General features: G+C 39.0%; 1 protein-coding gene and 1 long non-coding RNA gene across 4 annotated transcripts in view; one reads left to right on the forward strand and one right to left on the reverse strand.

Moving 5' to 3' along the window:
* Nucleotides 1-2410: 2410 nt before the first annotated feature.
* Nucleotides 2411-14246, forward strand: LOC136997724 (uncharacterized). The gene is made up of 2 exons (XR_010888347.1): nucleotides 2411-2871; nucleotides 13952-14246. It is a non-coding gene; the product is annotated as an uncharacterized lncRNA (long non-coding RNA).
* LOC105677426 (uncharacterized) overlaps nucleotides 4107-22236 on the reverse strand; it is a 32654-nt gene continuing 14524 nt past the window's right edge. For 2 of the 3 annotated variants that reach the window (XM_067348809.1, XM_067348808.1), the window contains exons 6-25: nucleotides 21494-21637; nucleotides 21266-21354; nucleotides 20382-20586; nucleotides 19823-19983; nucleotides 17729-17834; nucleotides 15863-15985; nucleotides 14802-15022; nucleotides 14427-14526; nucleotides 13963-14297; nucleotides 13420-13660; nucleotides 13180-13317; nucleotides 12637-12822; nucleotides 12191-12474; nucleotides 11295-12051; nucleotides 10511-10845; nucleotides 10251-10389; nucleotides 9210-10113; nucleotides 8585-8982; nucleotides 7740-8424; nucleotides 4107-7418 (exon numbers count right to left, since the gene is read on the reverse strand). In XM_067348809.1, coding sequence (XP_067204910.1) covers nucleotides 7282-7418; nucleotides 7740-8424; nucleotides 8585-8982; nucleotides 9210-10113; nucleotides 10251-10389; nucleotides 10511-10845; nucleotides 11295-12051; nucleotides 12191-12474; nucleotides 12637-12822; nucleotides 13180-13317; nucleotides 13420-13660; nucleotides 13963-14297; nucleotides 14427-14526; nucleotides 14802-15022; nucleotides 15863-15985; nucleotides 17729-17834; nucleotides 19823-19983; nucleotides 20382-20586; nucleotides 21266-21354; nucleotides 21494-21637 — 5688 coding nt within the window. In that variant the 3' untranslated portion in view covers nucleotides 4107-7281. Of the gene's footprint in view, nucleotides 7419-7739; nucleotides 8425-8584; nucleotides 8983-9209; nucleotides 10114-10250; nucleotides 10390-10510; nucleotides 10846-11294; nucleotides 12052-12190; nucleotides 12475-12636; nucleotides 12823-13179; nucleotides 13318-13419; nucleotides 13661-13962; nucleotides 14298-14426; nucleotides 14527-14801; nucleotides 15023-15862; nucleotides 15986-17728; nucleotides 17835-19822; nucleotides 19984-20381; nucleotides 20587-21265; nucleotides 21355-21493; nucleotides 21638-22236 lie in introns of those variants that run through there. The other variant, XM_067348810.1, reaches the window with a different exon arrangement.

The following is a 22236-nucleotide window of genomic DNA, read 5'->3' on the forward strand; positions in this document are numbered from 1 at the left end:
AAAGATTACGACGAGAATTGATATAAAAAAAGGACTACACACAATAGGAATTAAAATATAATATCGACTTTGATAATATAATGCCAGGCGTAAAATTTGCATCACAGTTGAAGGCAGAGTCAGGATTAGAATATGATAAATTTTCGAAACTATCAAAGTCGGAGAGAGTAATTTTGAGGCAAATCGTAGATGAATTATTTCCACAATTTTCTACAATAACAAACAGGATTGTCAGCTTACGTCTTACACACACGGAAAAATTGATTTTCACATAATTTTAGTTACTGTTTCCACTTATGTCGTACAATCGAATAGTCAATTTATATAGATTGCTATTAAATTAGTGTGCTATTAAACTAAGACATTCATACACTAATTTTATACACTAGTTTTATTTTACTATGACAAGAGAAAATTAAATTTTGATTGAGATATATTCATAATAATCGTTTTATTATATATATAGTGATAACATGTCGATCATATAATCAAATATATGAAGAGTATATCGATCCTAGCTTTGTAAACAGAATTGCAAAATGTATTAGTACATATTCCACAGTGAGAGCTGTACAGATTTTCTTTGTTACTCGATGTTTCTGGCCTACGAAGGGAAAAAATTCTGAACGATGTAGTCCCTTCCCTTACTATTAGGGTGCCGAAATATCTAAACCCCGCTATAATCAACAGTGCATGCACACGCGGAAAGCGTGAGGGACGTATGGGACGAATTGGTAGGGGAGCGGGGCAATGGTAGAAACGGTGAAACAGGCACAGGAGCGACAAGGATGACCTTACGTAGCCGTGCAACATGAAACAAGGACGCTGTTGCTCGTTCGTGGAATATTCCGCTGAACTCTGGAGCGGGCTCGCTCGGGGAGAGAGAAAGAGACGGAGAAAGAAAGACCCCCGGGAGTTAATGTCCCACACGGAACTAAACCTAGAGAGACACAAATCCGCGTTTTGTGGAAACGCTTTCTCCTAGCGTGTGCGATACATCGTTGAATAAAAGATGCTTAAATCTTTAGATATTCAAGCTGTCGCGAATTTCCATCTTATCGATTGGATTATCAACACTAATTAATGATATTCGTAATCAAAATTTGAGAGCAATGTGACATGAGTGAGTTGCGAAATCCGTATAATGTACGACATAAATCTTTACGTTCATCGTTTATTATGCGACAATGAAAACATGACAACTGATGCGTGAAGTTCAGTTTGCTGTGTACCTATATGTATATCAAATTGACCGAAATTATCTATTGATTTTTACCTCTAAATATTGATTCACTTTGCTGACACCGTTGACTTTGGCAGTGACATAATTTTGTCGTACGTTCTTTCCTCGTTACGTAAAGAGAAGTATATATCAACGAGCAATATATATGTTAAAGGAAGTTGACATAAATAGAGTTGATGAAATTGGCCGTTGATCTTTTTCTTCTGTTTACATTATAACCAATGTACACAGAATGTCAACATAGAAAGCTGTTGCCAAAAGCAGTATCATTATTGTACTAGTTTTGTACTAGTTTAGTTACCAATTACAAAAATACTGATATTTTAGATTCAACAAAAAATGGCAAAAAAAATCGGAGAATCTTTTAGGTTAGATCTATAGAAATTAATAATTGTCGATTCTGCTTTTGTTTTATTTACTATAATATAGCGTACTTACAGTTTTTTTGCTGGAAAACCAAGCTAATAAAGTTGTACTACTATTAACTTTTTATTTTCAGTCGAGATTTCAGCCCAGAATATTAAAAACAAAACTTATACTGTTTAATCTAATGATTTTTTACAGATAAATCAATGTTTATCTCACAATGTGCCACATTTATCCGAAATTACAATATTATCACGTTGTATATTTCACTTGTCAGAAATTGAGTTCAGGAATTACGCGGGAATCACTAGTATATCTCAGAAAATATCGTGTTATTCTCATAAAATTGCGAGACGTTTGCCGATAATAAAATATTTTTCAGTGTTCAAATTGGATGTATTTAGGGTACATCCAGACAAACTTGCACAGCGCATAAGCATATGTATAAGGAAATGGATTGGTCCAGTACATGTTCGTACTACGCAAGTTTATGTGGATATACCCTAAATGAAGCGCGCGCATGCATGCGATTATAATTGAACATTGCGCCGCAACGCAACGAATTCATCCGGAGTCGCGGTTCGATCGTTCTGTATTTTCGTATGTTTTCTCGTCAAATTGAAACGTATCGGTGATACCTGCGTTACAAATATCGATAAGAAGTATCGAGTGATTATCGTGATGATGTCAATTGAAGTCCTGTGACGGTAATTCGGCATCTTTTTAAGGTACTGAAATTGCGTTCAAATGATACTATGTAATGTAGAGGGCGCGCATGCGCTCCCGCTTTGTTTCCAGCGCGCCATAGTTGTCGCAGTGTAACCGGTTGGAGTAGCTACTTCGATAGCTCCGTATTTTTCGCGTGTTTTGTTCGTCGAAATGAGTCGCGTGTGTAAGTGCGTGTCGCGAGTGTCGATTGGAAATATCGGGCGAATGCTGTGAAGTGTTAATTAGTGGGGCAGCGGTAATTCTCTTTCAATATTGAAATTACTGGGAATGCTGCGTGCGGTTGAGTGCGCGCGCCCATGGCCGATATGTTGTTTCGCGCCGCGCTTGTTTGTCGGAATAGAATCGCTTCGTTTCGATCGTTAAAGTGATTGTGAATGATCGCGAGTGTCGAATAAAGTGTTGAGCGACAACCGGAATGCGCTAATTAACGTGCGATCGTTATCAGCTGCGATCAATTTTACTCGTACAGAATGAATGTCTGAAGCAGTGCATTCTTAACCTGAAATTGGCGCTGAAGACACGAATGTATTTCGGTGAGTAAAGTTAACAATTTAAATTTGCATGAGTAATTATTTGTTTGAATAACAATAATATACATAAAATTGTTACCAATTATAACTATAATTTAACAAACAATTTTACACACAACCTTTCTTGTTTAATTGAATTTATCATTTTGTCATAATATTGCAAAAATAACTATTTTATTGACATTCAGAGCATTCGAGATTGAAAGTTGTATGTTTTTTTTTGCTGAACTAAATTTTGTTATTATTATAATTGGGGATCTATACGAATTTTCATATTTAATCGTTTGTTTTTATCGTGTAATGTAGCTTTTGCATAAGATGCTTTGCAACAGTTTGACGACTTTCGAGCTGTTGTTAATTTTTCAAGTCGTCCGTATACCGTTGGAACTTTTCGTTGGGACAATCGAGGATCTTTAGCGATTGATAACGGTGCCTCTTTCGATGTCCAAACGTCCAACATCGAAGTAGATATTTCTTGATTATCATATTTTAGATGCACCCACTATGCGACAAAATTAGTTACAACAATTATAACGTTATCGTATATTATGGACACTTTTTTCGAATTACCTGAAACGCGCGCATCCAAGCCTCGTACGCGCAATCAGTCACAAAACCGTAAACCGCGTTTCGTAAATAACCTTCGTAAATTGCATCGGCAGCCGATTGGACAATCTTCTCGCGTATAGAACCGATGATATGATCAATATGTTCATTTTCTAATATTTCTTGCCATTTCTCCTGCGGAATTCGAGAAGGAGCAGGCAGAAATTCTCTGGTAAGTCCAGAAATATGCGACAATGAATTCGCGTCGCTGTTGCGTCGTGAATTTTTTGACATTTTCGCACGCGTTGTTTAGTTGTTTTCTAATGTCAATTTTTTAATATTAATAATTAATTTTGATGAACTTAATATATTCGAATTAAATTTTACCAATCCATTTGTATTTTCAATAGCGCAAAATCGAACGCATAAAATATTAATTTTTTAAAACACAAATATATAGACAGGACATTTTTATTAAAAAAAAATTTATGGGAATACATTGTATATGCAACATGTATTTTGCATTAAAAGCAGAAACTATTTTTTAAGAGCATGTAAAATAATATTGAGAGTTTTGGTTTCCTCCATATACATTTGTCTCGTGAGTTACTATGAATGTGAAAACACTGCATATTTTTTTATATTTGATTGAAAGATGGTAAGAGAAAATTATTATGACAAAAGAGTCGATGTTGCTCGTAACATTCAATATATATTTATTGTCTCAAGATATTGTTGAAATTTACAATGGTAAAAATAAAAAGATAAATTGCGTTAGAAATAAACCATATCTAAATAATTTGTTAACTCTTTTTCGTTGATAATAAATTGTCTTTTGAAATTTCTAATTTAAGGCCTAGCTGTTTTCTCTTTTCGGAATTTGGAATCTTACAAAAGTAACGCGATTAAAAGCGCTAATGGTCTTAATAGAATACGCCTAAAAGTGCAACTGTAATATAAACGAACGCAATTCGACAAAATATCGTCAGCTCGCGAAAGGATTAAAAACGCTGAATTATTACGTCCATCTATATTAACCCTTTAACCGCGATGCTTTATTGTATTTATGTATTTTATACTATTTTAAGCTTAAGTACGAATTCATTGTTGTTGTACTATTCGCAATACATTCACATTACAATTAACATGATTATTCGATTCAGTTTAATTGAAAGTTTGTATCATTTATAACATAAATCTATATTGACTTATATTCTATTTTGAATATTGTTTACATTTGTATTATATTTAATTTTTACTGAGGATTAATTTCTTCACTTCTCTCTCTCTCTCTCTCTCTCTCTCTCTCTATTTCCTCCATATTTATTGAATCTATTTTTTAATAATTTTAAAATATACGATAAGTACATTATCAGAAGTATATCTTAAGTGTCACAGCTTATTTTGCTAATAAAGGAACGATTAATTTTTTAATCGTTGTTTAATTAAAATTGAATTGCGGTTAAAGGGTTAAATGATCGTTTTCTATTTGCTCACAAAAGTTCGGTGATGACTTAATTGGCAGAATTATCGATGGAATCGGAGTGAACGACGCATATAATACAAGTGCTAGATTATCCTCTTATCGTTTATGCTATTCTATGATCTTTCGGTAACTCGTGTGTATAACTCTTCTCGCTGATAATACGAGCAGATCTGTAATGATATGCTAGGCAACCTAGGCGAATGCCCAGGATCGAAATCAAACGTCAAAAATACTAGAAACATAATATACTGACAATGAATAAAAAATAAGTATACTATAAAAGTATTCGTATGTCACCACATATTTTTTAGCATCTAGTTATTTTAGCTATTTTATAATCTAGCATCAATCTTCTTTCAAATATTAAAAAAAAAAAGAAATATAAATATCGTTATAGAAATGTTTGTTCTTTGTATTACAATTTGTAATTTAGAAACAAAGTAAATAATTAATTCGTTTTAAGATTTCCATTGATTTCCATTGATATCTGTCTAAAGATTATTTGATAATATCTAATGACAAATGAATAGAATAACAGAATATACAAGAAAAATTTAATTAACTAAACAATATTTTTTTGTCCCGTTAAGTAACAATTGCCATAAATACATGTTGTTTTTAGCTGGTTATAGTTTTATATATGCATCGGTATTTAATATAATTCGACATCTAACAAACATTGTAGAGATGTCGAGTTTACTATTGATTCATTAATAAATTGATTAATGAAGAACAAGATTCAGAGAAGCTTTTTATATATATTGTTTTACATCTTTGGTTTGTAAGCAAAAAAGAAAAACATTAAATTAAGAAAAAGGACGATATACGAATACTTTTTGCATTTGAACGCAAATAAATGTATAAACTCCTTTACTAAACGTTTACAAGTAAACGTTTTGTTTTACAAAGGAATAGATTTACACAATTTTATTAAAATAATCTAAAACGCATATAAAATTAATTGAGAACATAATTGCTTTTTTGATATTCGCTTCGAAAAGTTAGAAACGCTAAAAAATCTTTTGTATGTAGATGTACTTGCATTTACTACATAAATAATGCTTTAACGAAATCTGTTTTTATTTTAATTAATAAATTTGCAATTAAAGACTTGTCCAAGTGACAGATTGAACTGCTCAATATAGATTCACGTGTATTATGTAGATCCTGCTACAGCTCATTTCGGTATTTCCTCTTATTCAAAGCTCTAATTTTCTCGCATGTGATTAATTCTAATTGGACGAACGAAGCGCTTACATTAGACAACTTCACTACGTTATGAAGAAATTACAATTATTTACCTGCCATTACTGATACGGAGAGATTCGCGCCACAAAATTATCTTCGTTTCTCACTTAATTATCACATCCTCAGATTAAAATCTGAGGATCTTGCGATCCTTAGATCTTCGAATGCTTTTAGGGTTCTTTAGTCGCGTGGACTCTCGAATCTTCGTATACCAGGTTCTTTAGCTCTTCGAATTTGACATATTTTTTAATATCATAGATTTCTTTTTCCTGAATTTGCAAATATTACGACTGTTAAATATTTGTAATCTAAAATTTCTAAAATCTTTCACTTTTTAATATTAGATTTTTGTCGAATATCAGATTCTCCAAGACAGCTATATTTTCAAATTTTGACATTATTAAATTTTTGTGACTACAAAATAATTATATATATATATATATATGTATATATATATATTTTTTTTTTATTTTTTCCTTCTCAATCTCTAAATACTAAAATCTCCGTACTTTTAAATTCTTGATTTTAAATTCTTGAGATGTCGCGGTTACAAGAATTTTTAAATCCTTGTATTCTTGAGTTGTGTTAGGTTCTTCAATTCCTGAACCTAGAAATTATTTATTTCTCGCATTTACAAATTTTAAGATCTTTAATTTTATGAATTTTTCAATTTTAAAACTCTTGCGGAACCTGGAAAATGCATTTTTGATGTTTTTGTTGGATTCTCGAATCTCTAAATTCTTGAGCCCTAAGATTTAGACCTTTAATGCCAGAATTTTTCGGTCTTTAAATTTTCAAAATTCTTGGATATTCAAATCCTTCAATTTCCTTTCATTTCTGGATGGTTGTAGAATGTGAAGCTTCACATTCTAGAAGTTAGACCATTTGGGTTGCTAAAAGTTTGAGTCCTTGATTTCCGAAATGTTTTTTACGTTTCTCGGATTCCTAGATTTCTAGGAACTCAACAATTCTAGGCTTTTGTCTCCTTGGATTCTTGAAATTTTCAAATCCTCGGATCTCGGACCTTGCATCCTTGCATCTGCAAGGATTATCCTATTCCTCTTTTCGCATTAAGCGCATACAGCGGATTTTTTCATGTTTTAATGGAAGACCAACATCCGTCGCGAAGGTCCTTAAGCGCTAACACCGATTATGACACCGCCACTTCCGGGAAGGCCAGTTTCTCCCATCAGGGCCAGGTCGATTTCCTTTGCGGCCAAACGACCCTCCGCAATTGCCCATACTACGAGAGACTGTCCACGTCTGCAATCTGTTTTAAAAAAACAATACGCAATATAATATTCATACTTCACTTTAGCGACTAGAATACACATTGTAACGTTAGCCTTGACTTATAACTATTTTTACAATTAGCAGTTTTTTGTTAAATGCACAGCATAAAATTCTGCAGTAAACCAAGCATCTAAAAGAGCAATAAAAGTGATCAGATTGAAGCATTAATTTAAATTAGAAGTAAGAAATTATAATCGTTGCAAACTTCCTTTTAGTAAAATTAAAAATATAAATTGGATTTAAAAACAAGAATTCTTCTCATATAACACATTTAGCACAGTAATTTTTTTGCACTAACCGCCTGCCGCGTATACTCCGGATAAACTGGTGCAATATTTTCCAGCTGGAGTCTTGTAGTTTCCTCTCTCGTCCAATTCGGTTTTCACTTCTGTGGTGACGTATCTCTCGGGCCCGAGGAAGCCCATGGCGAGCAACACCAAATCGCACTTGTATACCTTTTCTGAGTTCGGTACCTCGTCCATTTTCCATCGGCCATTCTCGTCCTTCTGCCACTCCACGGACACTGTCCGGATGCCGGAAACATGGCCCTTTCCGTCGTCCAGGAATTCCTTGCTCAGTGTGCTGTATCTACGTGGGTCGCGGCCGAATTTCAGAGACACTTCCTCGTGGCCGTAATCTACCTTGAACACTCGCGGGAACTGAGGCCACGGGTTATCGTTGCCTCGCCGAGCCGGCGGTTCCGGCAGAATCTCGAAGGTCGTGATCGTCTTCGCGCCCTGGCGCAGCGAGGTCGCTATGCAATCACATCCGGTGTCGCCGCCTCCTATTATGACGACGTTCTTGTTTTTGGCGATTAGTCGCATGTCCGGGGGCGCCGTGTTGCCCATTTGCTTCTTCTGCCAGTGCTCCAGGAAGCTCACCGCGAAGTGAATTCCTTCTAGCTGCCGACCAGGGATCGGCAGATCCCGTGGCCATGTCGCGCCTGTGGTCAATAATACCGCGTCGTATTGCTCTTGAAGTTCCTGCAATAATTTGCATATTTGTAAACGTTGCAGTGTTGTTAAATTCACAATTAAAAGTGCTTAAAATACTTGCGGCATCATAGAAATAAAAAAAAAAAGATATTTTTCTTGATATCAGCCTAAAATATTATTAAATATTTTTGTAAATTAGCTTGCTTACTTGAATCGTAATGTCCTTGCCGACGTCGACGCTCGTTCTAAAGACGATTCCTTCTGCGGCGAGCAGAGAGACTCTTCTCTGCACGACTTGCTTGGACAGTTTCATTGTCGGAATGCCGTACTGTAATAATCCTCCGATTCTATCGTTTCTCTCGAATACAGTCACTGTGTGGCCCGCTTTGTTTAATTGATGAGCAGCGGCCAATCCCGCGGGGCCGGATCCCACCACGGCGATTTTCCGTCCGGTTCTTCTCGTCGGCGGATGAGGAACGATCCAGCCTTGCTCGAACGCGTGATCGATTATTGCACACTCGATATTCTTGATCGTCACTGGTGGCTCATTGATTCCTAAGACGCACGCACCCTCGCAAGGCGCGGGGCAGACTCTTCCGGTGAACTCTAGATAATTTTTTCGAGAAAGGATTAGATAAACTTACCTATGACTGTCTGATATATATTTTAAAGAATAAATTAAAAATAATATTAAATTCTACATAACAAAGAATGAAATTCTTGCTTGGAAAGAACCGATTCAAAATTTATTGCACCAAAACGGCAAGAAAATTGATTTATCGCTGCAAAGTTGCAGTCAGCAAAAGTGTTTTAAAGAATTTTAAAGAACTCACCGGGAAAATTATTAGTTTGCAGCAGCTGGTTGAGCGCCTCTTTCCAGTTCTGGTGGAACACGAGATCGTTCCACTTGGGAATGATGTTGCCCAACGGGCAGCCGTGACTGCTCTGACAGAACGGAACGCCACATTCCATGCACCTTGCCGCTTGTGCTCGCAGGGTCTTCCTGACACCCTGGAAGTTGTATATCTCGTCCCAGTCCTCCAGGCGCTTCTCCACCGGTCTGTACATGACTTTCTGCCTCGAATACTTCATGAAGCCCCTGATCTTGTCTAGCTTGCGCTGCGCCATGTCCGCGTCTTCTATCGCGTCCTCGATGTCCTTTATTTTACTGTTTGTCACCTGCGCGTCACCGTTAATCACGCTCGGTTGTTCCTTCGCCTCCTCCATCTGTTTGAGGGCGCGCTGATACTCATATGGGAAGACTTTGACAAATCTCGTTGTCGGTTCCGGCCAGGTGGCGAGCAGATCCTGCGCGATTAGCGAGCCGGTTTTCTCGATAAACTCCTCCAGCAACTGCTTTACGTAGGCGATCTCGTCGGGCTTGGTGAGTGGCAACAGTTCCACCATCTCGGGGTTGCACTTGCTCTTGAAAGAGCCATCGACGTCCAAAACATACGCGATTCCGCCGGACATGCCGGCGGCGAAGTTTCTGCCGGTAAGACCCAAGATTAAGGCGCAACCGCCGGTCATATACTCGCAGCCGTGATCGCCCACGCCCTCCACCACGACGATCGCTCCGCTGTTACGCACGCTGAACCGCTCAGCGGCGATGCCGCGGAAGTAGGCCTTCCCCAAAGTGGCACCGTACAGACACACGTTCCCGACGATCACATTCCCCTCTGAATTGAATTCGGAGTCCTTCGGCGGATATATGACGATTTCACCTCCGCAGAGGCCCTGCAAATTATAATGATTATTATTAAAAATTTTTGATATTTAAATTTAAATTGCAATTTTAATTTGTGTAAATGATATATGACAAAATTAGGTGGTTTTTTTCTCGCATATTTGAGTTTTAATTAGCTTGTGCTTACCTTGCCGACGTAATCGTTGGCGTCGCCCTCGAGGGTGACGTGAATACCCTTCGTCAGGAAAGCGCAGAAGCTTTGGCCGGCTGAGCCTTGCATTTTGATATTGATACTGTGCTCGGGTAATCCATCGTCTCCGAATCGTCTGCGAAGTAATTGCAAGATGAGTTAGAATAGCAAAATAATGTAAACAATAAAAATTGCTATTTAAGTCATAAAATACTTTTGTCGCACGAAGAATAAGTAGGGAATATCGATATACTTACTTGGCTACGTGATAACTCAGTGTCGATCCAAACGCTCTGCATTCGTTGTTAATGTTCATCTCGATGTCGACACGAGTTCGTTCACCGCTCAAAACGGGCTCGGCCAGTTCGATTAGTTTATTGTCTAATCTGTTCTCTAATTGGAAGTCCTGTTTCACGGTTCCGCCTCTAATGTTTACGCCGGGTCGCAAGTCCAACGCGTTTCGCAGGATATTGCTGAGATTCAAGGTTCTTGCTTTCTCGACGGTAATATCGTCACGTACTTTGAGGAGGTCTGTGCGTCCGATGAGATCTTGGAACTTGCGGATGCCCAAGTTAGCCATGTGCGAACGTACCTGCATAACCATCGAAGAGATTAGATAAAATTTAATATGAAAAAATATATTTATAAATTAGATTATATTCTTCATATTTTATTACTTTACTTAAACAGAGTAGTGTAGAATTATTGATGACATAATCTTTTTGATGAATATAAAGTCAGCAAAAATTAAATAATTTCTGTATTCATCGGAACGATTTAAATATTAAAATATTGATTATTCTAGCAATTATACAAACTTTCACGATTTGTTTCTGAAAATTATTAATCTTAAATGAAAATAACTTGTATCATTCACATCGCGTCACATTCATATCCTTGCGTAAGAAATTTATTTATGGTGCGGCTACATTATTTTGAGGACGAAAAATAATAACAAAAAGGACAAAGATATAAATAGACAAAACCGCGAAACAATATGATAAGAGAAACGAAAGATAGACAAAATCATCTGAATCTCACCTCCTCAGCCAATGCGAAGAAGAAATTGACTACGTGTTCCGGCTTGCCCTCGAATTTTTTTCTCAACACAGGATCTTGCGTGGCGATGCCCACCGGACAAGTGTTCAAGTGACACTTCCTCATCATCGTGCAGCCCATGGCAATCAGCGGGGCTGTGCTGAAACCAAATTCGTCCGCGCCGAGGAGCGCCGCCACGATGATGTCGAAGCCAGTACGCATCTGGCCGTCCGCCTGGACGATCATGCGCGATCGTAAATTGTTGAGAGTCAACACCTGGTGCGTTTCGGCGATGCCCAGTTCCCAGGGCAATCCAGCGGACTTGATGCCAGTCCAACTGCTCGCGCCGGTGCCGCCGTCGTGGCCGGATATCACCACGTGCTCGGCCTTGCCCTTAGCGACGCCGGCGGCGACGACGCCCACTCCGACTTCGGACACGAGCTTGACGGAAATACGGGCATACGGATTGGCGCACTTGAGATCGTAGATCAGCTCGGCCAGATCCTCGATCGAGTAGATGTCGTGATGCGGCGGTGGCGAGATCAGACCGACACCGGGCACCGAATGTCTGGTAGCAGCGATTTCCGCGGTGACTTTGTAGCCGGGCAGCTCTCCACCCTCGCCGGGCTTTGCACCCTGTGCCATCTTAATCTGCAAGTCGTCCGCGTTCGCCAGATAGCTTGCGGTCACACCGAAGCGACCGCTCGCCACTTGCTTGATGGACGATCGCTTGCTGAACTCTGGATCTTGATTTAAGTACCTGTTGTACGGATAATTAATCGATTAGAGATTCAATTTGTATCGATAAACTGTGACTCGCAATAATCACAACAGTAGGAATTCTATGTTTTTAAATTCTTGCGTTCAGTCTTTTTTTTTTTTCGTTTTTTCTTAAATACCTGTCTGCATTTTCACCGCCTTCGCCGGTGTTCGATTTGCCGCCTATGCGGTTCATAGCTATCGCTAGGGTGGAGTGAGCTTCTAGAGAAATGCTACCGAAGCTCATCGCGCCAGTCGCGAAGCGTTTCACGATTTCCGACGCGGGTTCCACGTCCGCGATAGAAATTGGATCGCGCGACTTCTTTAGCTCGAGCTGGCCGCGCAGAGTGCAAGCTTTCACCACTTCCATCGTGGTCTTGCGATAATTTTCGTAAGCCGGATTATTCTTGGAGACAACATATTCCTAGTAAAAAAAAACGATTGTAAGAAGCGTACAATCTTTGATAAAAATTCCAGAACGGAGTTTCTTAATATTTTTTTTCAATACAAGGCCATTTTAGCTGCATTCTATATAATCGATTATTGATAATAAATGTTATATTGAGTTTACAAATATTTTCATTACCTGCAAACTAGCGATACTGGCGGGATCATTGATATGTTTCTCGCCGCCGGATCGCCAGTGATAAATTCCTGGATTGCGAATGACCAGTAGATCCATGGGCTTTTCCCAATACGTTATTTGATGCCTCTCGAATGCTTCTTTGCCCAGAATATCGAATGTCACGCCGCCGATACGAGAATGAGTGCCCTAAAAACATTTCACATTGCGATTAACAAAAGTATTGCTTATTATACAATAAGATAAATAAGATAAATAGACTAAAATGCATCATTACGAAATTTGAATCATCCAACGATCATGAATTGGATCCAGTTATTAATCATTTGCATTTGAGAATAAAAAGACAACGTTGTTCATTGAAAAAGAACGCAAAATTTTTAATTTACTTTTCTAAGTTCTAAATTCATCTAAATTTTATAATCAAAACGTTCGATAAATATTTTATATACGTATTTCTGAATTACTTATCAAAATTATTTATAGCAGAAGAACAACAGTGTATGAATACATCTTTTTTTTATTTCGTATTGCAAATATATGTACCTTGAAGCACTTATCGACGACTTCGTCGGCCAATCCGACTGCTTCGAATATCTGCGCTCCTTTATAAGATTGCAAGGTCGAGATTCCCATCTTGGCCATCACTTTCGCGATTCCTCGTTCCATAGCTTCCGCGTAATTCTGTGATCAAGCGTTTCAAGCAATTAATTGATATTACTTAATAATGTATACGAAAGAACTTTTTACAACTAAAATAAATAATCGCGTGCTACGAAGACTTACTTTAAAGATAACTTCGTCGGTGAAAGTTTCGTCGAACACGTGATCCGCTCTCAGATTTTTTGCCATCTCGAACACTAAATAGGGACATATCGCGTCCGCTCCGTAACCAAGCAGCACACAAATATGATGAACTTCTCGAGCCTCCGCGGTTTCCAAAATGAGACTGACCTTCATTCGTTGCCTCTCTTCGATCATATGATGATGAACAGCACCGAGAGCCAACAGACTGCTGACCGGAACTCTAAAATCGACAAGCAAATTTGGGATTTCCGATTTTTGCTTTCTCTTGTTTGTTGCGCGATAAGATCTAACTAAAATGCATCATAATGAAATTTGAATCATTTGGTCATCATTAATTGGATCCAATTGCTAATCATTTGCATCTTAGAATAAGAAGAAAACTATTTTCACTAAAAAAAAGAATTTGTAGTGTCCTTTTTTTGTAATTATAAATATTTGAAATTTATGTAAATTCTTCTCTTATTTGGCATCTCAGAGCGTTTAAAAATGATTTTGCTACTTTGATTTGCAGATCGAGCTCACCTTGACGGACCGCCTTGCCGATCGGATAGCACGAGCAGCTGATAACCGTCCCTCGCGGCCGCATTGGCCTCGTTGTTAACGCGATCCAGAGTCTTCCGCAATCCGGCAGGACCGTCCTCAACGGGGTAAGTGATATCGATTACCTTTGTTCTCCAACCGCGATGAGTGGTGTGCTTGAGCACCTCGAGATCGCTCAGAGACAATATCGGTTGCGGCAGGAATAGGCGGTGCACTTGCAACTCGCTCGGTTCCAGAATGTTACTCTCAGGCCCGATCGGGCACAGCATCGACATCACGATCTTTTCGCGGAACGGATCGATCGGCGGGTTCGTTACCTGAAATCGTAATCGGGAGATGCGTGTATCAGATCGTACATAGTTGTTAAATTATTTTCTTCAGTTTCCCTTTTCACTTTGCTATGATATTCAGCGTGTTCAATTATTGATAGTACAAGTTTTGCATACCTGCGCGAACAATTGTTTGAAGTATTCGTACAACAACGGTTGAAATTGCGACAAGCATGCCAGGGGAGCGTCGTTGCCCATAGATCCCAATGCTTCTTTCCTGAAAGGAATTGTTCGTAAATATTTATCGTCAAGTAATTTAGAAGTGGCGTTATTTATGGAAAATCGATGACGTAAGTAATGATGTCGAATAATAAAGAAGGTATGAAATCAATATAAGAAAGGAAAATATTGAAACTACATTAAAATGGAATATTTATACATTTATAATAATATTAAAAAATAGTTCTTCGAATTCGCGCAAGTTTGGCATTTTTACGCATTAAGTATCGAACAAAATACACTATCGACATAAAAATATTGATTGGCACATACTTGGTTTGCACCATCGGCAAGAGCAGCAAGTTAATCGTCTCCAGCGTGTAACCGTAAAGAGAGAGTCGTTTATCGCCGCTCCAAACCTTATTCACGGCCGAGATCTCGTTCACGCCGTTGATAGCGTTCTTTTTCGCGATAGCTGTCTCAGTGGGTAGACCGTTCTCGATTACGTTTCCTGCATTGTGAACATGTGCGGCGCGCAACTCATCCATAGAGATCTGCGTTTTAAAAAAGTCTCGCTAACTACCAGTTGTCGGAGTCAAACATGTTTCTTTGATGCAAGAGAGAAGTCGAAGAGAGCAGGATTGATACTGCAGTTTAATATGCATTTCAACATTCTGCGATCGATACAAAAATTTTCAAACAAAATCAGGCATTAAATCGGAAAATCTATTAGTAGAATTTAATAAGATTAGATTAGACTGATTTCCATGCAGAAAAGAATAACCTGACATTTCCCCGTGATAGTTCCACTTCGATCGCTTTATAATTATGCTATTTATGCTACATATCGATTTATATTATTCTACTACATTCCAACTACTGCATCCTGCATATTGTATGGAAACATTCATAATAGCGTGATTAGAATGACTCACCCTCTGCGTATACGATGATAACAGCACGTACAGCAATGCGAAAAAAGTTAATTTTGTATTAGAACTTCCAAACAGCAATGCGACGACAATTTCGGTATGAGTTTTAATACGAATTTGTTATTACAATTTTAGTCGGAGTAAAATATTTGATGAAGTGACGATGAAACTTGAAGGTTTCGAATGTGTGTGTTAGTTGATTAAGCGTTAGCTAATTGATCAATCGATACATCTGATGCGAGGAGAGAAGCGAGATTCGAGAAACAGCTACAATATGTGATATTATTCTTCATTTAAATGCATCGATTAGAAGCTACGGACAAATTTGTGAAAAATTAATAATAAAACATTTTCGCGACTTTTTACGTCGCGCAGTAATTTTCCAAACTGTATCGGCCTCGTTTTCAAAATCCACGACTTAATCGTGACAAGCGTGATCGCGGGAAGCACACGTTTAGCTACCTGTTCCTTGAGCCACTTGGAGTGGGGTCTGCTTCGAGCGATCTGCAACTTCAGTTCCACATCCTGTATGATCTTCTTCTCTTCAGTGTCAACGAGAAGCATTCGGCCGGGCTTCAAGCGACTCTGCAAATAAAAAAGTACACCGATAATCGCCATAGAACGGGTTCGACACGCTCGATGATCGACATTCATATGACAGCACTGGATGAGACGGTCCTACAGCTCTATACAAACCTAGTCCCTAGATGACAAATTATACATCATACATGATACATGATCAAAAAATAAAGAAAATACGATATATGTGATTAGCTATTATACATGTATACTAACATACAGCGAGTAAGATTTGCGTTCGATGACAGTCTGCCCTTACCCGACGACTCTTTAGGCATCGACGTACCCGTTTTCAATCCTCAGACGCGAGACCTCCGCAGTCTTTCGGTTAAAAGAACGAAAGAAAGAGAGATCTGTGCGAAACGTATTCGAGAATCGTCCTGGACGTGGCTCTGTTGGGCGATGTTCGTCTCGGGCGTCGGCGATCATCTCGTAAAGGCAGAGTGCCAGTACATTGCATTGTTTCGGCAATATTCAAAATCTATTGAGTTCGCACAAAATCGTTCGACGAGCACTAAAGTGTAAAATTTCTAGCGTCTTATTCTCGTCCGCACGGTAGAACTCGGTTTATCAGGCCACTTATTGCGCGAGCATGCGTTTGCTTCGATTAGCTAATCGATCGTTTGAGAGAAATGACGGTGTACGGGACAGCTCGATGGAAACAAGGGCACGCTTGTTGCTTCCGACGGAGATCCCAAAATGTCATGATGAACAAATGCGCTTGTTAAACATTGATCAGATACGATGATATAAAAATGATCTATGCATCAAACAAATCGCACGATGGTGCTTGCCCAGAACGCCGTGGATTCAAGAGCCTGGTCGAGGACATAACATAAATAACCAAGAATGCACATGATTCGTATAACCAAAGACATCTGAAACTCAAAATTTCAGCGTAAGCATGCAGCTGTCAAGCCATAAATCTGCAAAACTGCGCTCCGTCGCGGAAGCAACAAGTCGTAAGTGTTTCCCAGCCCTTTCGTTCCCGGAACTTCGCGGTCTTTCATCCTTTCTTCCGATAAAGAAAGTTCTACCGTGTCACCCCACCCGCCAGTGAGAAAGCAGCGGGAGAGGCCGAGGCGGGTTCGTTTCGTGATACACAATAATAATCATCAGTCGACAAATGCGAACCGTCGAGAATGCTAATTCGATGATGGCGCGTTATCAAAGCTAAATATCGCGCCCGAGAGTTCCGCTGACGCGAGAGCACGGTGAGGATTCGCAAAGGAGTTTACTACTCTCGGCGGCGATCGACATTGTCGCCCGCTGAGCAATTTCATCGTCGAGAATCACTCTCGGGAATCAGCGAAGCCCTCAAGCGGCGATCGAAAGTCTACGGCGAGACGTTTCATCACGCGATTAAACGCGCGAGCATTGTTTCTCCCTCCTTTTTTCTTTCATACAATCGTATCGATAGGCTCTTTGTCGCTTCCATGAGGGATAAATCCTTGGTCGGAGAACACGGGTCCAAAACTTTCCTCGCGCGTGCCTCCTCGGTCGCTCTCTTCTCCACACTCTAGCTGAAATTCTGCTGTATATCTGGGGAGAAATGTTGAAAGAGAAAAGGCGCGGATGAGAAGAAAGGGGGCGGGGGGAGAAAGTTTGAGCATACGGGGGGATGAGCTGTCGTTGGTAAATCATTAACACTGCGAGTAAGCTGTCTCCGCCTCAGACAGAGAGAGACACGCACACAACTCCCCGTGGGACCGGCTGGTGCTTGGGATGCGCTTATTTTCCTTCGTTTACCTTCAGGACTACATTGCTGGGCGGAGTATCATAGACGCCCACTTCGGACGCCATCACCATCATGTTATCCTTAGTGACGTAGAAGCGCGACGGGCGCAGGCCGTTTCTGCCAAACAAAAAATTCAAAAAGGTCTTTTGTATTTCATACCACCTCTGTGTCGCGCGCTATGGTATCAGCTGTGAACTACATTGCTGTTCGTTCGTTCGCTCGCCTGCCTTCCTGCGTGCTTATTCGCGTATAATCTCTCTTTCGCTCTCTATAATCATCATCCCTCTCTTTCTTACTCTCTTTCTTTCTCTCTCGCTCTCTCTCTCAGTCTTTGGCCTAGGCCCTATTTACCTGCGTTAGCAGCACGTCGGGACAACGATGGACACTTAGCAAATCGTTAAATGATCGATTCCCGCTTCGGCTGTACAGAGATAGAGCGAAGGGAAGTCGTGCAAAATTATTTTAGCGTTAAATGCACTTTACTTTTCCATTCGTTTGTCTCGATAACTCTTTGCATTTTCACATTCAATAAATTACAATTCTAATTTTTTTTTTTAATTTGTATCCGTAATATAATCTTGAAAATTATAAAATATGTAATTATGTATTCTGTGAATGTAGAATGCTTTGAAAAGTTTGCGCAACGTTAATCGTTCTATATAAATGACAATTAATTTTCGTTCTCGCGATTGTCGATCGTTAATAAATTTTTTTCTTACATAAAAATAAAGCGACGTCTCAAATTAAATGTAGTGGCTTCGCTGTTTTTCTAGGGCGACCTTTATAAAAATATCTCAACGACGCCTATTTATTTCAAAGAATATTTTTTTATCGCATACGTTTTATTCCACGTAATCCGTGGCGCAATAAAATTGAATTCGCGTAAAGAACGTTTCCGCTCCGGCTATCCCGCTCGATTGCACGACTTCCCTCCACCACGGGTATCCATGTTTACCTGTAGCCGAGTATATACTCTACACGTGTGCACCGTTCTCATATATTTCGTGAGCACCGTTAATCCTGCTGAATGCGTCTTGCAAAGCGTAGGCAATGCGCCCACGCGTAGCCTAGCATTCTTTCTTCGCGGCTCCTCTAACAAACGACACCGCAGAGTTTCGTTCCTTTCGTTCGTCTCGGGGTGTCTTTCAATAAGATCCTTTCAACACTTTGAATGCCGCTTCAATTCGACCCTTTGCATCGACGGGTTTACTTTTGCGCGCTGTGTACTCTGAAGAGTCTTCCAATAATAGATAATGAAGAAGCTTTCTTTTTTCACAGTAGTTTATATAATCAAGATGAGAAGACTAAAAAGAAGGAAGCAATTTATTGCAATATAATACTGCAAAGAGTTAATTAGATTGCGCGACTTTTTAATTTGATTAGTATTTATTCTCAACTGTCAACGCGATTTTCATTTTTATCGTTAAACATCTTATTACTTTCTTCTTTGCGAATAACATAGCGCTTATAATTTCTACTTTTTTTTTCTTCCATGAAACGTTTGCAAAATATTTGCGATAATATCTGCGATGTTATTTCGCTATTGCATTGTTAAAGTTATTTTAATGCAAAGAATTCACTCGCTTACCTGTGTAACTTGAAGTAAATTTATAATGAATTCTTTTTACTTGTTTTCATGCGTGCGATAGCGAAATAACGCACATTTATCTTTCGCATTTACTTAACACGTCGACAGTCAAGAGTTTAATTTACCGCCGCATTTATGTTGTTTTTGTGATTTTATATTTTTCTATATATAAACTTCACAATTTCTTCAATTAATAAACGGAACATTATTTTTGAAAAAAATATGAATTGCAAACGCGGCTACGAAGTTTGCTAAAAAAATGTTTCGAATTGCAAAATGCGGCACGTAACGTCAGAGCAATCGGATGCAAAGTGTTGCAAAGATCAATAGAATCAAAGATCCAAGAAGCCGCGCACCACCGCGGACCGTTTTCGATCCGCGGATTCGCAAACTCCTGGGTCTATGGACACAGAATGTGGCAGAGATTACCAGGTGGTACGAACGAGAGGGAAGTGGAGCCTACACGTAGAAACGGTGTGGTAAACGAGAAACATAACAGGAGATAGAAAATTTCTACCTGTCCAAGATAGCGCCGACGTAGCGTCCGTCGGTGAAGGTCAGGAGCGCCGGGCCGTCCCAAGGTTCCATGGTGCAGGCCGCCCAGTGGTAGAAGTCGCGCTTCTCCGTAGCCATCGTCAAATCGTTCTGCCATGCTTCCGGCACCATCGTCATGACAGCCTGGATTCAGTAATTGTTATTTCAAGCGTTTGTTCGAGAACCGAGACTCTTGAAACTGTGGAACTAAAGGAGTCGCATGAGGTTCGCGGCGAGCCGGATCTTTGAGAGCAGAAGTCGAAACGAGGGTGTAAAAAAAGAAATAGAACGATGATATTTAGGAAAATTGGGATCTAAAATTCCTAGAATCAACAATTTCTTTCTTCTCTTAAAGAATCTGTAAAATTGTGGCTCTTGAAATTCAAATTTTATTTGGTATTTAGAAGTCGATGACGAAATTAATTATCTTCGAGAACAATCCGTAGTATTTAGAATCTGCGAAAATCAGAATTTGCGGAGTCCAGAGTACGCTACTGGCTTTCACACATTGCATTTCTCGCGTGTCCTTATCGTGAATTTACCTCGGGCAGGGATCGTTGTCCAGCCATTACCAAGAATTCGAGCACACAGTCTGCCGATCCGGAATCGGAGAGATTCGGTTCTACGACCGGATAGAGTTGCTTGAGCTGATCGCCGTATATATGGCTGCTCATCACACCCTCCCGCGCCTTCATGAAGTTCACATTGCCGCGCAGAGTGTTAATTTCGCCGTTGTGGGCGAGCAATCTGTCGAACAAAAAAAAAATTGCGCGTCATATCGATGCCCGCCGTTCGCGGTTTTCAAGCGTCCTGCGAGGACGATTAAATTACAGCAGAATTCCATTATCTGCGAGATTTGCGTAATACAATGTTGTTTGCGAGAATTGTAAAATTGGATCGAATTTTAGGTCTCTTGCATGTCGGACGAGGAATACTACGCAGAAGAATAAAATAGATGAAAATCGTATCGTAATGAAACAGCAGTTGATGGCGCAGTAGCACGCGAACTTTGTTCCACAAGAGCTTAAAATGGAGTCATTATTTTTTTTCCGTCGTTTACGAGGTAATATTCCGCACGGAAAAAACAAATTTCACAACGATTGCGAAAAGTTTGTGCAAAGTGCGCGAAAAAACTTGAAACGTAACATTCTATCCGTATATTTTTTCCATTTTACCGATTTCCTTTTATCAAACTTCGATTGAGAGGTGTTTTAATGCAATTTTGTAACAGGAAACCACATGTCAAAGTTCTCCTCAGTTTTTTTCATTCGTGTCGATTGCGATAACGAGTTCGTAACGGACGAGCTTGTAACGGACAAATACAAACATTCTCTTGCTTCTTAAGAACGATTTTAGTTGTTTGTCAACGGCCGTTTATAATCTGCTAATTTTATCCGTAGTATTTATTGAAGTTTAAGCAACTTACCGTAAAGGGTGCGCTCTTTCCCAACTCGGAAACGTGTTCGTGGAGAAACGTGTGTGCACCAGTGCCAAATAGGTCTCAAATTTCGGAGACTAAGATACAAAAAAAAATTTATGACTTTACATTATGATTTTCACATATAACATATATATGCATTTCATATAAAATTCTTCTGGACAAGAACAATAGTTTCCTGAGTAAAAAAAATAGTGCGGAAATAATTGGACTTACCTTCAGGTCTGTGAAATATAGCCATAATTGATCGGCGGTAAGCTGGCCTTTATAGACGACCGTTTTCAACGACAACGAGCAAATATAATATCGCAATCCCGGCTGCCGTATCGTATGCGATGATCTCTTTCTCAGCACGAATATCTGAGGAACATATCGAATCGGACCGTAAGCACGTGTAACTAAAGATCGATTAAATAAGGTCTGCGTGAGTTTTAACCTTGGAAAAACGCGGCTGTTTTGCGACGAAATCGTGTTCTATTTTTATAAATTGGCAAAGTTGTTTAATGTCAAATCGTTTAGCTCGGTATAGTGCGTGCAATTTTAGATATCCCCAATAATTAACTATCGCAGAGTCTTTAAAAACAACGAAAACAACGTGTGTAAATATCAATTAGCTGTTCATCGCGTATAAAAAATTTGATTAAGTCGTTTCTAATTAATTAAACATTCTTTTTCAATTAGTGGGAATATAAAATCGCATTACCACATTCAAAAGTTTAGAATATTTCATAGTTTTTAAGTAAATTAATCTTTTTTTTTTATGAACACAGATAACTATGTTATTAAAAATATCGACATAAATTTACAAAAGTATAGATTATTTGATTAAAGTTTAGAATTTAAAAAATTACATATATTTTTCAAGAAAAATTAATTAAATTTTTTTTGTAAAGAATTCTTTTTCGATTAAAGCACCTGACAACACTCTGATGATTTTTAACATTTTAATATTTCATACC

The sequence above is a fragment of the Linepithema humile genome, chromosome 2, assembly GCF_040581485.1.
Source record: "Linepithema humile isolate Giens D197 chromosome 2, Lhum_UNIL_v1.0, whole genome shotgun sequence".
In the NCBI taxonomy this organism is placed as follows: Eukaryota; Metazoa; Arthropoda; class Insecta; order Hymenoptera; family Formicidae; genus Linepithema; species Linepithema humile.